Source organism: Poromitra crassiceps (assembly GCF_964638095.1).
Source record: "Poromitra crassiceps genome assembly, chromosome: 2".
Taxonomy (NCBI): Eukaryota; Metazoa; Chordata; class Actinopteri; order Beryciformes; family Melamphaidae; genus Poromitra; species Poromitra crassiceps.
Window position 1 is genome coordinate 4,829,385 of NC_139624.1, and position 13,256 is coordinate 4,842,640.

The 13,256-nt window shown below is 44.6% G+C and overlaps 1 protein-coding gene across 3 annotated transcripts in view; it reads left to right on the top strand.

The window, feature by feature from the left end:
• rpap3 (RNA polymerase II associated protein 3) overlaps positions 1-13,256 on the top strand; it is a 33,546-nt gene that overhangs the window by 6,161 nt on the left and 14,129 nt on the right. For all 3 annotated transcript variants that reach the window (XM_083660111.1, XM_083660112.1, XM_083660113.1), the window contains 7 exons: positions 118-239; positions 1,175-1,245; positions 3,187-3,342; positions 4,490-4,617; positions 5,162-5,283; positions 8,113-8,183; positions 8,713-8,802. In XM_083660111.1, the coding sequence (XP_083516237.1) occupies positions 118-239; positions 1,175-1,245; positions 3,187-3,342; positions 4,490-4,617; positions 5,162-5,283; positions 8,113-8,183; positions 8,713-8,802 (760 nt within the window). The remainder of the gene's footprint in view (positions 1-117; positions 240-1,174; positions 1,246-3,186; positions 3,343-4,489; positions 4,618-5,161; positions 5,284-8,112; positions 8,184-8,712; positions 8,803-13,256) is intronic.

Genomic DNA, 13,256 nt, shown 5'->3' on the forward strand with positions numbered 1-13,256 from the left:
CTAGATATTTAGTTTTCTTTAGGATATTAAATTGATACTGTGTGTGTGTGTGTGTGTGTGTGTGCTCGTGCGTGTGTGTTCGCGTGCTCGTGCGTGTTTGTTTTTGTGTGTGTGTAGGTTTGCAGTAGCAGAGTCAGACTGCAGCCTGGCTCTTGCTCTGGACCGTAACTACGTGAAGGCGCTGATTCGGCGAGGAACGGCTCGCCGCGCACTGCACAGAGAGACCGCCGCACTGCAAGGTCACCACACACACACACACACACACACACCCCATGCTGCAAGATCATCACTACACCTGCTACTAACCAGTATTTTAATTTTCAATTAATCTGTCTGGTCTAAAAAATTTCAGAAAATGGTGAAAAATGTGGATCAATGTTTCCCCAAAGCTCAAGATGACGTCGTCAAATGTCTTGTTTTGTGCACAACCCAAAGATATTCAGGTTACTGTCATAGAGGAGTAAAGAAACCAGAAAATATTCACATTTAAGAAGCTGGAATCAGAGAAAAAATCACTCAACCAGAGTAGTCGACTATCAAAATAGTTGGTAATTAATTTAATAGTTGACAACTAATCGATTAATTGTTGCAGTTCTCCCATGCAGGGAAATTCAATGTTAATATAGAGTCAATATAGAAACACAAAAGACAAAATTTGATAAGACAAGAAGAACTATCACCACTGTCCAATTCCATTACAAGCCCCCCCCCCAAAAAACAAACAAACAAAGCAAAAAAACAAAACCCAAAAAGTTCATAATTGATAATCAACGAACCAACCAGACAGCTCGCCCTCACTACTTGCTTAAAAAGACAATTAAGTGGTGTTAATAAGTGCTCAGAGGGGAAACAGAGTCGAGTGATTGTGTATATTTTTTTACTTTATTTACGTTTGTATTTCTGTTTGATCGGTTCATTTAAATCCTTACATTCCTTTCACTTCATAGATTGTGGTATTTTTGCTGTTTCTATTTATTTGTTTGTTTTTGTACCCCCCCCCCCCCCCCATTTTTGTGCTTTAATTCTTTAAGTTGTGCTGAGGTTTTAACATCCTTAGACGGGTTTCTTAAGCTGCACATCCACTTCATTAAAAAAAACTGTAGATACTCTATTTTTTTATGTTTTATGTCTGTGAATAAATCAAATTAAATTAAATCAAATCCACTCTCTGCAGACTTTGAGGCGGTTCTCCAGCTGGACCCGGAGAACCAGGAGGCTCAGAGCGAAGTGCAGAAGATCAAAGAGGTGAGACATCGTTCCTGCTCAGTCTCATGTCTGCAGTCACTCTTCTTCCCTCTCATCTTATTTTTATTATATATTTTTTAATAAAAAGACATCTTTCTGATTTTGTCACGTTTTCTACCCAATTGTACTTGGCCAATTCCCCCTGCTGTCCTGGTCGTTGCTCCACCCCTTCTGCCAATCTGGGGAGAGTTGTAGACAGCCCTCAAGCAGATCTTCCGCATCCAGAATCTCCATTGTGACGCATTTCACGTCAAAACGGAGAGTTTTGCCTGAGAATGAACAGGGAGCTCTCCCTGTATGGTAGAATGAGGGAAGGTAAAGGCTGTCCATCTGCCTATACTACTGACATTGTGAGGATACAAATCTGGTTGAAAAACGGCAACGCCTTCCTTTAACAACTATAATAAGTACGAGCATAAGTAGTAATCGTAATGCACACTTACCACAGTAGTAACAGTAACAGCTGTAATATCAACAGGACTAATAATAGTAATAGTAGTGGTGGGTCTCTTCCCACTGGAGTCAGGATCCATTCTGTGTCCACGTTCATAGCATCCTGCAGGAAATGGGAGACACGGGAAGAAGTCAAGTCAGTAAGATGCATGAATGGGACATGGATGTGAACACATCTGGCTCAGTGTGTTGAATGGGACATGGATGTGAACACATCTGGCTCAGTGTGTTGAATGGGACATGGATGTGAACACATATGGCTCAGTGTGTTGAATGGGACATGGATGTGAACACATCTGGCTCAGTGTGTTGAATGGGACATGGATGTGAACACATCTGGCTCAGTGTGTTGAATGGGACATGGATGTGAACACATCTGGCTCAGTGTGTCTTGGAAAATACTTCCCTTTAACCCATTGAGTGCCAGCCACTTTTGGAGAACGGACGCTCCCAGTGCCAGAGTTTCAGGGCGTTTTCAGTTATTTCTCGAGGCCCACAGAATATTGTGTGATATTACTATGTAAACACCGAACACGCACAAAGAACAAGGAGACTCTACTGTATCATCAGCAAAAAAAAGTTCATTGATACCATTTTCCGTTCTTTAGTTATCAGCCGGAGAAGATAGGTTGTTTTGAGCAAAAACAGGCTTTTCAAATTAGAAGCTGAGTTATTCCGCCTTTTGTGAAATGAAGCATTTCAAGCACATTCACTGAGTCTGAAGCTAATATTTTCTGATGTAGTGACGTGGTGTAGTTGTGTGGTGCCCTGCGTGCCCCATTCCCCTCTCCCCCCCTCAGCTGCAAACTCCTCCCCACACTAACACACAGCCTCACGCACCCAGCGTCTATTTTCGGAGTGCTCCGTTTTTGTGCGCCGGCTCCCAGTGCGACACGGAAAAGCCACACCGGACTGCTGCGAATGGTTTGGCCCTTCGGCGTCGGGTCCTGCTTTTCTGGTGGCTAATCGTGTGGAGAAACTATGCAGACAGAGGCAGAGGGGCTCAGTTGTGGGCGCGGATTGACTGCTGTTCGCAGCCAATGTCAGCTCCAGTCAGAGCAATCTCTCTGGCTGCAGCATGAGCGGTTTCTTTTTCATCACGGGGCTTTTTCCTGTTGTTTTCCTGACCTTTCTCTAATCTGGAGAGCACTGTCGCCACCTAATGAGTCCGTAAAATAGGTTATACACCTTCAATAGCTACAATATTTGTACAGGAGATGCAGGAGGCTTTGATCCACGTCCCACCGTCAAAAAACGCATTTGACGTCGATCGATGTCATTGGCACTCAACGTCACTATTTACTTTGACGTCGATCGACGTCCTTGGCACTCAATGAGTTAACGAGAAGAAAATTGTGTCTGTTTAGACACCGACCAAGCCGAAGGCAACACGGGGGCTCGAACCTGCGACCCTCGTGTTGTTAGGCAGGAATCTACCGCTGCCCTTCTGTCTGGTCTCATGTCCTTCCTCTTCTTCTGTGGTGTCAGGTGTTGGAGCGTGTGGGCGAAACCGCCGTCCAGCCTGAGGCGGAGCAACCAGCGGCCACGGAGGTGAAGGAGGAGGCAGCTGCGGTGGAGCCCTCTCAGCAGAGACTGGTGGAGGAGCAGCAGAGGAGACAGGAGGCGGTCGTCCACAAAGACAGAGTGAGTCAGACAGGTAGCAGCTATGGAAGCCCGTAGAGGACATTCGAGTTCTCAATGGGCCTGACAATTCAAACCCGAACCGACCCGGGTGAGTTGAAGCCGAGCCCAGCTCCCCCAAGATCATCACATCCAATAGACTACCGCAGGAATGAGTCTGGAAATAGCAAATCGCCGCCATGCTGGTTCGTAAGGGGAAAAGTCAATGGGATTTTAGTATGGGTGTTTGAGGTAAATGCATGAAATAAGATCTGTGCTTAACAAAAGATTATGAAACAGCGAAGTTTGTGTTCAGCAAGATAATCTTCACAAACGAGGACCACCTTTATGACTTTTGTCTAAATTGTAAATTTAAATTGTTTTGTGTAAGTGTAAATGTGTTCTTTTTTTAAACACGATTTTCATAAAACGCTTCAAAAGTCATAAAAGTGGTGCTTGTTTTCTTGCTGAACAAAAACTTTGCTGTTTCATAAGCTTATTGTTAACCACAGACTTTATTTCATCCCCATACAAAAATCCCATTCACTCTTCCCCTGACGAACCAGCATGGCGGCGATTTCTGGGCAAGCCTACAAAAATATGTCGCCCCTCGCGGTGAGTAGGTACTCTACTGAGCCTGAGACCGACCGAACCCAAAGGAGGGGGGAAGCTCGCGTCGGTTATTGCCAGAAAAGGCTCAGCAATTTACGCAGGTGGTGGCTCAAATCACATAGCACAACGGGGGTGCTACCCCTCTGTTTTACTATATCCCATTGGTCAAAAGCCTTCCCTAACGTTGTGGTAGCCTAATTCGCCGTATAGTTACAGCAAGCAGGAGATGTTTAATGAATCAAATAAATAGCTACATTTAAAGAAGTAGAGAAAGTCTTGACAATTGATTGACTCCAAAATTAGCAATCAGCACCATGGACAGCGTTCAGTGCTCAAATATAAAAATGCAGATTAGCCTACTGTAAATACACTCTTTTTGTTGTTGTTGTTGCACGGCCCGAGTCCTACCCGACCTGAGCAATTAGCATAAATTGTCGGCCCCACCCAACGGCCTTTTTCGCGGTCCCGTTGCATAGGGCTGAAACTGAGAAGTGTAATAGTCCTAGTCATACATTTGGCCTCACGGTGGCATCTGTCTTGGTGTGTCTCTGTGTTTCAGGGGAACGCCTACTTCAAAGAGGGGCGTTACGAGGCGGCGGCCGAGTGTTACAGCAGAGGCATGGAGGCAGACGTGCTGAACGCTCTGCTGCCCGCCAACAGAGCCATGGCCTTCCTCAAGCTGGAGAGGTGAGTGCTCCACAGACCTGTCTGTTTACAGTTGGAGCTCCACCAACCTGAGGGTTTGAAGGCAGATATGATATTGTTGTATTTTCTTCTTTTTCTTTTTACACAAGCCCTGAGAGGCATTGGGGGCTGGTGATACATTTTCTAAGTCTGATCCAAATAGTTTAGTCTTCTGTGTTTATGACTTAAGAACCCCCCCCCCCCCCCTGCACATCTGTGAAACGGATTGGCGGGTGGGGGGAGTTCTGCCAGGTGCAAACAAGAAAGGAAAAACATGTTTTTGGCAGGCTCATTTCTCGAAGCGTTTGTTGTAATACTCATTTCGGCCACAAGAGTGCACCACTACCCCATGTTCTAAATAGGACTAAAATGAATATTGCAGGGCTACAAAAACTAATCCATTAGGCACTCTGTAGGCCGTCATCTTGGTATTTCACAGCAAATTAAGATCACAAAGCTGATAAGAGGTAAGCTTTGGCTATGTAATACTGATAAATGCAGTACCATACTATACTATATATATACATTCTGGTTGTGATTGGTGCAGGTATGAGGAGGCGGAGTCAGACTGCAGTGCAGCTATCTCTCTGGACAGAACCTACGCCAAGGCCTTCGCCCGGCGCGCCACCGCCAGGGTGGCATTAGGCAAGCTGGCCCAGGCTAAACAAGGTGTGTGTGTGTGTGTGTGTGTGTCAGTGCTGCGGATCTGAAAATCACTTGTAGCACATAAAGGAACGCTGACACAGCACATTTTTGACTATATATGGTAGGCTACTGTGCAAAAGGCTTAGCATGCATTCACACCAAGGTGGGAAGAAGTGAGTTATTCGCCAAAGTTGAAAAATGTCAACTCGAGCAAATGGGCAATGAGGCGAAAATCGCGTCATTCAGGCCGCCTGGGGTGAAATCATATCTACTGGTGTGTTGGCATTGACTTTGTATGTCATCCCGTCACACAAATTTGCAAAAATTGCCCCAGTGTGTGAACCCCCAGTTGAGTTAGGCACATGTAAAGGAAAAAAGTAAAGCGAAGATGCATTTCAAAAATAGTTGAATGCAACGTTTCTAAATATCAAAATATGTCCTATAAAATGCACCGTACCAGTGGTACGGTGGCGCAGTCGGTATCGCTGTCGCCTCACAGTCAGAAGGTCCTGAGTTCGATTCTCGCCTGGGACACTGTGGGCGCTGTGGTTGTGTTCCCCCCCATATCTTCAGTGCCTACTGCCCAGGTGGGTTATCTCGTCGTAAGGGCCTTTCTCTCTGTGTGGAGTTTGCATGTTCTCCCCGTGCTCCCCCAGGGGGTTCCTCCGTATAGAACCCCCCCACTAAAAACATGCAGAAGATCAGATCGTCATCGTCATCCGACCAGTGACGACAACATCCGAAGTTGGTCCCCGGGCGCTGTACGAGAAAGCGACCACTGCTCCTGGCCTGCCCCTCGGAGGAAAGGACATGCCTGGATGGGTTAAATGCAGAGGACACTTTTCACCGGCCACCGTCAGCATGAGTGTGTTGTGGCCGCATGCATGTGTTGTGGTGTTCGTGTGACAATAAAAGACGGGCTTGTCCGTTACGAGAGAGTCTACTCGCACACTAATTTGAATTGTTCTGAAGGGAATCTCTTGTGTCTTTGTGTTTATTAACCCTTTCAGTCTGAACAAGTGGAACACCCAAATCTAGTCAGAAGAAACTTCTGATGATGGAACAAATATAATTATGTTTATAATAATATTAATAATTGTAAATAGATGGGGGGCGAGTGAGAGACAAGAGTTTGATTGAAGCAGGACTAAACCCCAAAACACTTTTTTTTCAGCTTTTAACCTATTCACCTTGTGTTCATACAGTGGGCCAAATTCTTCCGGGTTGTGTTAACACTTCCGGCGGTCACGTCGCAAAATACAAAAGAACGTCAGAAGAAGAGAGTTGTTTTTGTAGCGGACAGTGCAGGGGGTAGCCTACTACTTTGAGCTCGGTACACAGCAAGCAAGCGGAGTATCCACTGTTAGCCAGGTCAGATAACGTTATCGTCGACAATGACGAGCACTTTCTTGTAAAACATACCTGGACTCCAACAAAGAAAGCTTGAGATGGTTTTCTCTCCTCCGAGGCAGCGCGATAGCAGCGCGAGCCACTTACGTCTATAAGACCTGCAGACGTTAACATAATTCCCTGGAATGCGAGAATTAACGAGCCAGTTACATGGCATTGGATTCTTAGACATTGCCGTTTGCTTTTACATGTATGTTACATACAATTGGATAAATTATTAGTTAATTCAGAGTTAGATGATATTGGAGCAGCCAGCCTTTTTCTTTTTCTTTTTTTTAGGCGGAAGTCGTGACACGACCACACAACCGGGTTAAATGGGCGTGGCTACATAAGGTGAATATGGCTTTTGGTGTGGTGTGTGAAGGATTCTGGTCAAAATCTCCACATTTGAGACCAAACTGTTACATATTGTACAAAATTCATCATTTTCACCAGGAAAAGTGCTCTCTATGGGTTGAAACCTTTTTTTTTTGGGGCCCTCTTCCTGGTTGTGTGTCACGTCACGGTTGTGTGTCACGTCACGGCCAACTCCGGCCTTTCCCACTCGTGTGAAAAATGTTTTTTTCATATGATCATTACTGTAGTTCACGCCAGGAGAGTTGCAACATCTCCATTCACTCCAATGGACCCGTTTTTAATGCAAGCCCTTTAGCAACGCAAGGCATTATGGGTAATTGCTACTGTGGCTAATGTTAGCAGCTAGTTAGTTATGTTACATGGCAGTAAAACGCCACTGAATGACCAAATTGATATAACTTTTAACCATTTCGAGTAACACTGTTTCCATTCGGACCACCAGCGTTAGTTGTTTATAACGTGGCAATATTTATAACGTTCTCTATCTCTGATACACTGAAAATACTGCCTGTCATGCAAAAAAATAAAGAGGGGTTGGGAGGCGGGCCATAGCGTCTCTGTCTATGATTTGATTTGACAGTTCTGATCAGCTGGAGTTGGCGTTGGCCAATCCTGGCGTGTTCTGCCCCCAAATCGAGTGTGTTCTGGCACTAAAGCGAGTGGGTTCTGGTACAACCAGGCTCTCTGGCGCGAGCCACTTACGTTAACTTTGGAGCAGTGCGGTAAATACGATATTCCTGGAATGCGAGTTTAACGAACCAGTTACATGTCCTTCTGCATTCTACACCAAATGAAGACATTACTGTTTTATTATTTGTTTTATTTTGTGTGTTATATACTTATTGGCTAAGTTATTACCGGTAGTTAGTTTATGGGCTAGGAATTCTGCCAGGGTACAAGGGACTTGCCTGCAGAATTTTCAAATGAAGGAGAATACCGTTTTGCCACAAATCTGGGGGGTTTAGTCCCCCTTTAAGCAGATTCAAACAATAAAACAAGTCTCTCCCTTTTTTCTATTTCTATCATTATGTAATGTAACGTGTGTGTGTGTGTGTGTGTGTGTGTGTGTGTGTGTGTGTGTGTCAGATTTTGAGGAGCTGCTGAAGCTGGAGCCGGGGAACAAGCAGGCGCTGAGTGAGCTGCAGAAGCTCCAGATGGTATGTTGATGTAGAGAGGTGCTCAAATGCACGTCCATATTCCAGAGATACAGTCGCTCTGCATTCATCAATACACAGGATATGATGTCACTTTCCCATGTCCCTTTCTACTGGTGCTGTAGGGTAGTAAGAAAATAATAAGAAGAAGAAGAAGAAAAAGAATATTGTTGTAGTGAAAACCTTCTCTCTTTTTTTTAAGTGAGTTCCCATTCCCACAATCAGTCTGTTGTCCTGGAAAGAGCAGGAATGAAATGACACCAAAATGGCGGTTGTAAGATCACATTTCTATTTGATCTAATGTAGAAGATGTAATAAAATACAACAAAATAAAATAACAGAAGTAACCCAGGAACATGGGCGATAGTATATATTGTGATCTTTTTGTTGGGTCACCATCGCAATATATATATTTTTTTAATATTCCCCCAAGGCTAGAATGTAGAGGATTATCCTAGCTGTTGAACCTCGTTTGAAGCCTGTGACTTGACAGATTTGATCCTATGAAGACTTTCCCCTCTGTTCTCCTCAGAACCTGGCTGCCGCTGCTCTTCTGGAACCAGACGAGGCTCCGAGGAGAACCGTCCAGCCGGTGGACAAGCCACTACACCTGCGATCCACTGTGAGTCCGGTCCAGGGTTTCTGATCTGCTCAATAACAGGATTGGCATCTCAAAATTGATTTCATTTAAAACCCTAGACACACCAGGCGTCCGGGTAGTGTAGCGGTAGATTCCCTGCCTATCAACGCGAGGGTCACAGGTTTGCGCCCCCGTGTTATCTCCGTTATGTTATCGGGAAGCCGGATTGGGGGGTATGTGTCCTGGTCGCTGCACTATCGCCTCCTCTGGTCGGTCGGGGTGCCTGGTCGGGGTGGAAGGGAACTGGTGGGAATCGCGTGATCCTCCCACGTGCTACATCCTGCCGGTGAAGCTCCCAGCTATCAGGTGAATGTGTCGGAGGAAGCATGGTGCTAGTCTACAGCTCTCCCAAGATTGGCAGAGGGTGAAGCAGCAACCAGGGAAAATTGGCCAAGTACAATTGGGGAGAAAATGGCGGGGAAATCAGAAGAAAAAAAAACTGTACACACCAAGAACACTTGAAATCACCAGCGGGAACGAAGGCAGACTGTTACATCGTCGCACCGTCTGTTTTTTCAGAACCAAAAAGTTGCACTTGAACACACTGCAAATGCTACAGCCGACGACGCTAAACTAACATGTATGTTCTGCGCCTGTATGAGACCCGATTTCATGAAACAGCAGCGTTTCGCTCACCAATTACATACTTTCGTAATATAGCTACTTCTCATAGAGAATGTGTCTGATAAAAATGTGCAAATGGCACTGTCGTTGTTAGCCCCTTGTCTGGTCTTTTGTTTGCGGAAGAAGAAAGGAAGGTGAAAAAAAGAGAAGTTTCAATGTAAAACCTTATCAGTGTTTCTCATACATTGATATTTTAGTTGCGCACCGCCATGACAGGATTTTGGCCGCCACATCACACTCTCTGTCTCTCTCTCTCTCTCGCGCGCCTGCTCGCTCACACACACACACGACACGTTTCAAGACACGTGATCGATGAAATGCACGGTGATTCTTTGAGATGCACGTGGGGAGGCGGCCGCCTGGCCCGCCTCTAATCTGAGAAAAATAATGTCTGCAGGAGAATCACAGGGAGAAGCATTGGGCACCGTCGCAGTCTGCTTCAAAAACACCTCAGCAGACTGCTTGGACAAAACAGCTTGGTGAGTCTGTGAAGCAGTGAGGAGTAGGGCTGCGTGTGTGCCCGAGTTAAAGATCGCTAATACCAGCCGGTTACTGTTCACTACACATCCGCTAATATCAGCCAGCCACCCAACTCACTAACGTTACATGAAACGGCATCAAAACAAGTCCGCCTTCTGCTTGGTTTGACTGCCTGGCCCACGAGCGATGCAACTCCGGAACATTTTAAAGTATTGTAACTTTGAACAGCCACACTACTGTCAACACTGAGCAGACCTTCACTGCATATGAAACCACGTGCGCCCTTTTGTTTTAAAGAAGAACTACGTGCACTGATGCAATCCCAATGAATAGAGGGCCAAAGTCACTCCCTCTTCAGGCATATGAAGCATACGAGCCAAGGGATTTCATCTGCCATTCATTTTTCCATCTACATTTCGTAGATTACACTTATTTAGAATCAGGAGAGACCATATAACATTTCAATCTGGCCAAAAATAAAAAATTATCAAAATCAATTCATTTTTTAGTTTTGGTCTGAGTGAAATGTTATCATAAATTCTCCTCTCCCTATCATGTATTCTATGTGGCTTTACACAAAATATGGAGAAACATACATTTGCTACATTCAGTTACTGATCCAAATGATGTGCCTAATTTGTATATTTGTGTAACATTACATATGCATAATTAAAGGAAAACAACCAAATCTAAAGGGAACATCACTGTACATATTATTTATAACTAGTGCAGTATCCGTTCCCCCATCCACCACCCCGTGGGCGCTCGAACGGACAGTCCTGGAGATACATGAAAGTTGTGATCTTATTGGTTGAATTGCACAAAGTTTACCACTGCAATTTGGGTTCCCAGCAATGCTCCTGCCAAGTTTGAAGTTGATCGGATGAATGGTTCTCGAGATAAACTGCTTTTTGTGTTGCCAGTAGGTGGCACTATGACTATGCATAAGTCCAAATTGTATGAGATGCGGCACCGCACTCCAGAAAGCGCACTCCCCAAGTTTGAAGTCAATCAGATGAACGGTTCTCAAGATAAACCGCTTTTGTGTTGCCAGTAGGTGGCGCTGTGCGGAATTGCACAAAAGTCGGCACTGCTCTATGTCACGATCCCAGCAGTGCATTCTTCCAAGTTTGAAGTCGATCAGATGAATGGCTATCGAGATAAACCGCTTTTTGTGTTGCCAGTAGGTGGTGCTATGCCGAAATGCATGGAATTCAGTTCCCTGCACTCCATTGGGTCCCACTAAGCGTACTCCCTGAGTTTGAAGTCGATCAGATGAATGGTTCTCAAGATAAACCACTCTTTGTGTTGCCAGTAGAAGGCGCTGTGCCGAACTGCCCGAAATTCTGTACTGTATTGTCGAGTTCCCATCAGCGCACTCCCCAAATTTGAAGTCGATCAGATGAACGGTTCTTGAGATAAACCAATTTTTTTGTTGCCAGTAGGTGGCGCTATGCTGAATTGCACAAAAATAGGGCACTGCACTCCATCAGATGCCCCTTGGCACACTTGCCAAGTTTGAAGTCGATCCGACAAACGGTTCTCGAGATACGCGAAGGACACTCCTGTCATTATAGTGTAGATAAATAATCAAAATTAGGGGGAAAAAAATGATTTTCACTTTTTTGGCTGCTGGGCAAACTCCTGCTTTGGGGCTTATATAGGCTAAGTAGTAAGTTGTGTTCGTATTCAATTCAATTCAAAGAACTTTATTAGTCCCTCGGGGGGCAATTTTCAGGCATGTACACTGCAAACAAGCTGTACTTCCGTACCAGTGGCCATATCTTTGGTGGAATCTATGAAGCCAGGGGCGGGGGGTGCACGTTACAGTCCAAAAGGAAATTATTCAACATTTCTCTATGGAAAAATTACCCGACTTCTCTCTCGGTCTATGTCTTAAATAAACATTTTTCAAATGAGTTTATGGTCTGAAAAAACAATTTCAAGTATTTTTCATGCTCACATGGTCTCCGTTTTCTAAATTATGACCCCATTTCGAGTGAAATAATGATAAATACATTGGATAAATAAGAACAGTAATACTTTCCGACTGATAGATGTGGCAATGCAAGGCATCTAGTCTGCCGGAAAGCTGCAGAAGAAGAAGCTCGGCAGATAGCTCGCTAGCAGATTAGCAAGTAGTAATTTAGCAAACTATCAGAAACAGTGTTATCTTTATGATGATGTTGTTAGTAGACACGTAACAATATAGATCCCCCCGTTGTGAGGTCCGTTTAAAATAACGCAGATTTTGAAATCTGATTTACTTTGTGGAGGCTTAACAGCAGCTAATAGGCTGGGCTGGAGTATTTTCTTCTTCTTCTTTGATGTTTGACTGTAGGAGGCTCACAGAGACCCGACTCACGTGACACACCCCCGTCAACTACGAGCAACATGTTCACTTGTTATGAAACTGTCTAAATGTAATAGTGATGCCTCACATCTGACCTATAACAGCAGATGAGACCAAAGCCCAGTGAATCGGCAATTGCTACTGTATGTTGTTGTTTATAGAGCCTCAACCCCGGGACGGAAAGACGCGAAAGTGAAACGAAACGGTTTACGGCAGCCTGCCGTAAAGCGTTTCGCTCTGCCTGGCAACAGACCGTAAACAAAAAAGAAAATGTCTTTCCTCGCTACTTCCAGGGGCTTTCTACTCTCGCGAACATCTCTCGTTATATGCTAACAGTTTGGTTGGAAGCACGTTCAGATTCAGATTCATTTATTTAGAAGATGGGACATTGCACATTAATGGACAGTACAGCCGTACAGTAAATATGCCAGGTTTTAGCCCAAGGGCTAGTTTCCACCTGTAGTCCCATGGCAGGTTGATGTAATCTTGAAAAGAAAAAAAAATTAATAGTACAAAAAATGAATAGTATAAAAGGTTAGTAAAACATAAGGTGAGTAAAACACACAGAGCATGCAGTAAAACATGACAGACAATATGTTAAAAATGATCACATTGTTGGTTTGATCTGAGCCACAATTTCAATTGGCCTTTAAAGGTGGCGAGACTAGGGCATTCTCTAATAAAGAGAGGTAGATTATTCCAGAGGGTGCTTCCCATATAGGATAAGGTCCTCTGGCTAAAGCAAGTTTTTCTAAAGGGGACCTCACAGACCTTATTCGTGATGGCCCGAGTGACACGGGTCGAGTTGGCGGTCGAACGATATTTGATGAAGTCAGCTAGAGGAGGCGGCGCCAGTCCATGTAGAACTTTGTATATTAACACTTTGAATGCCACGGCCCTTGGGCAAAAGGTTGCTTGCTGTGCCACATAGGCCGCAATGCATTTTAAAACAGTCATATAATTTTTTTAATAATTACTA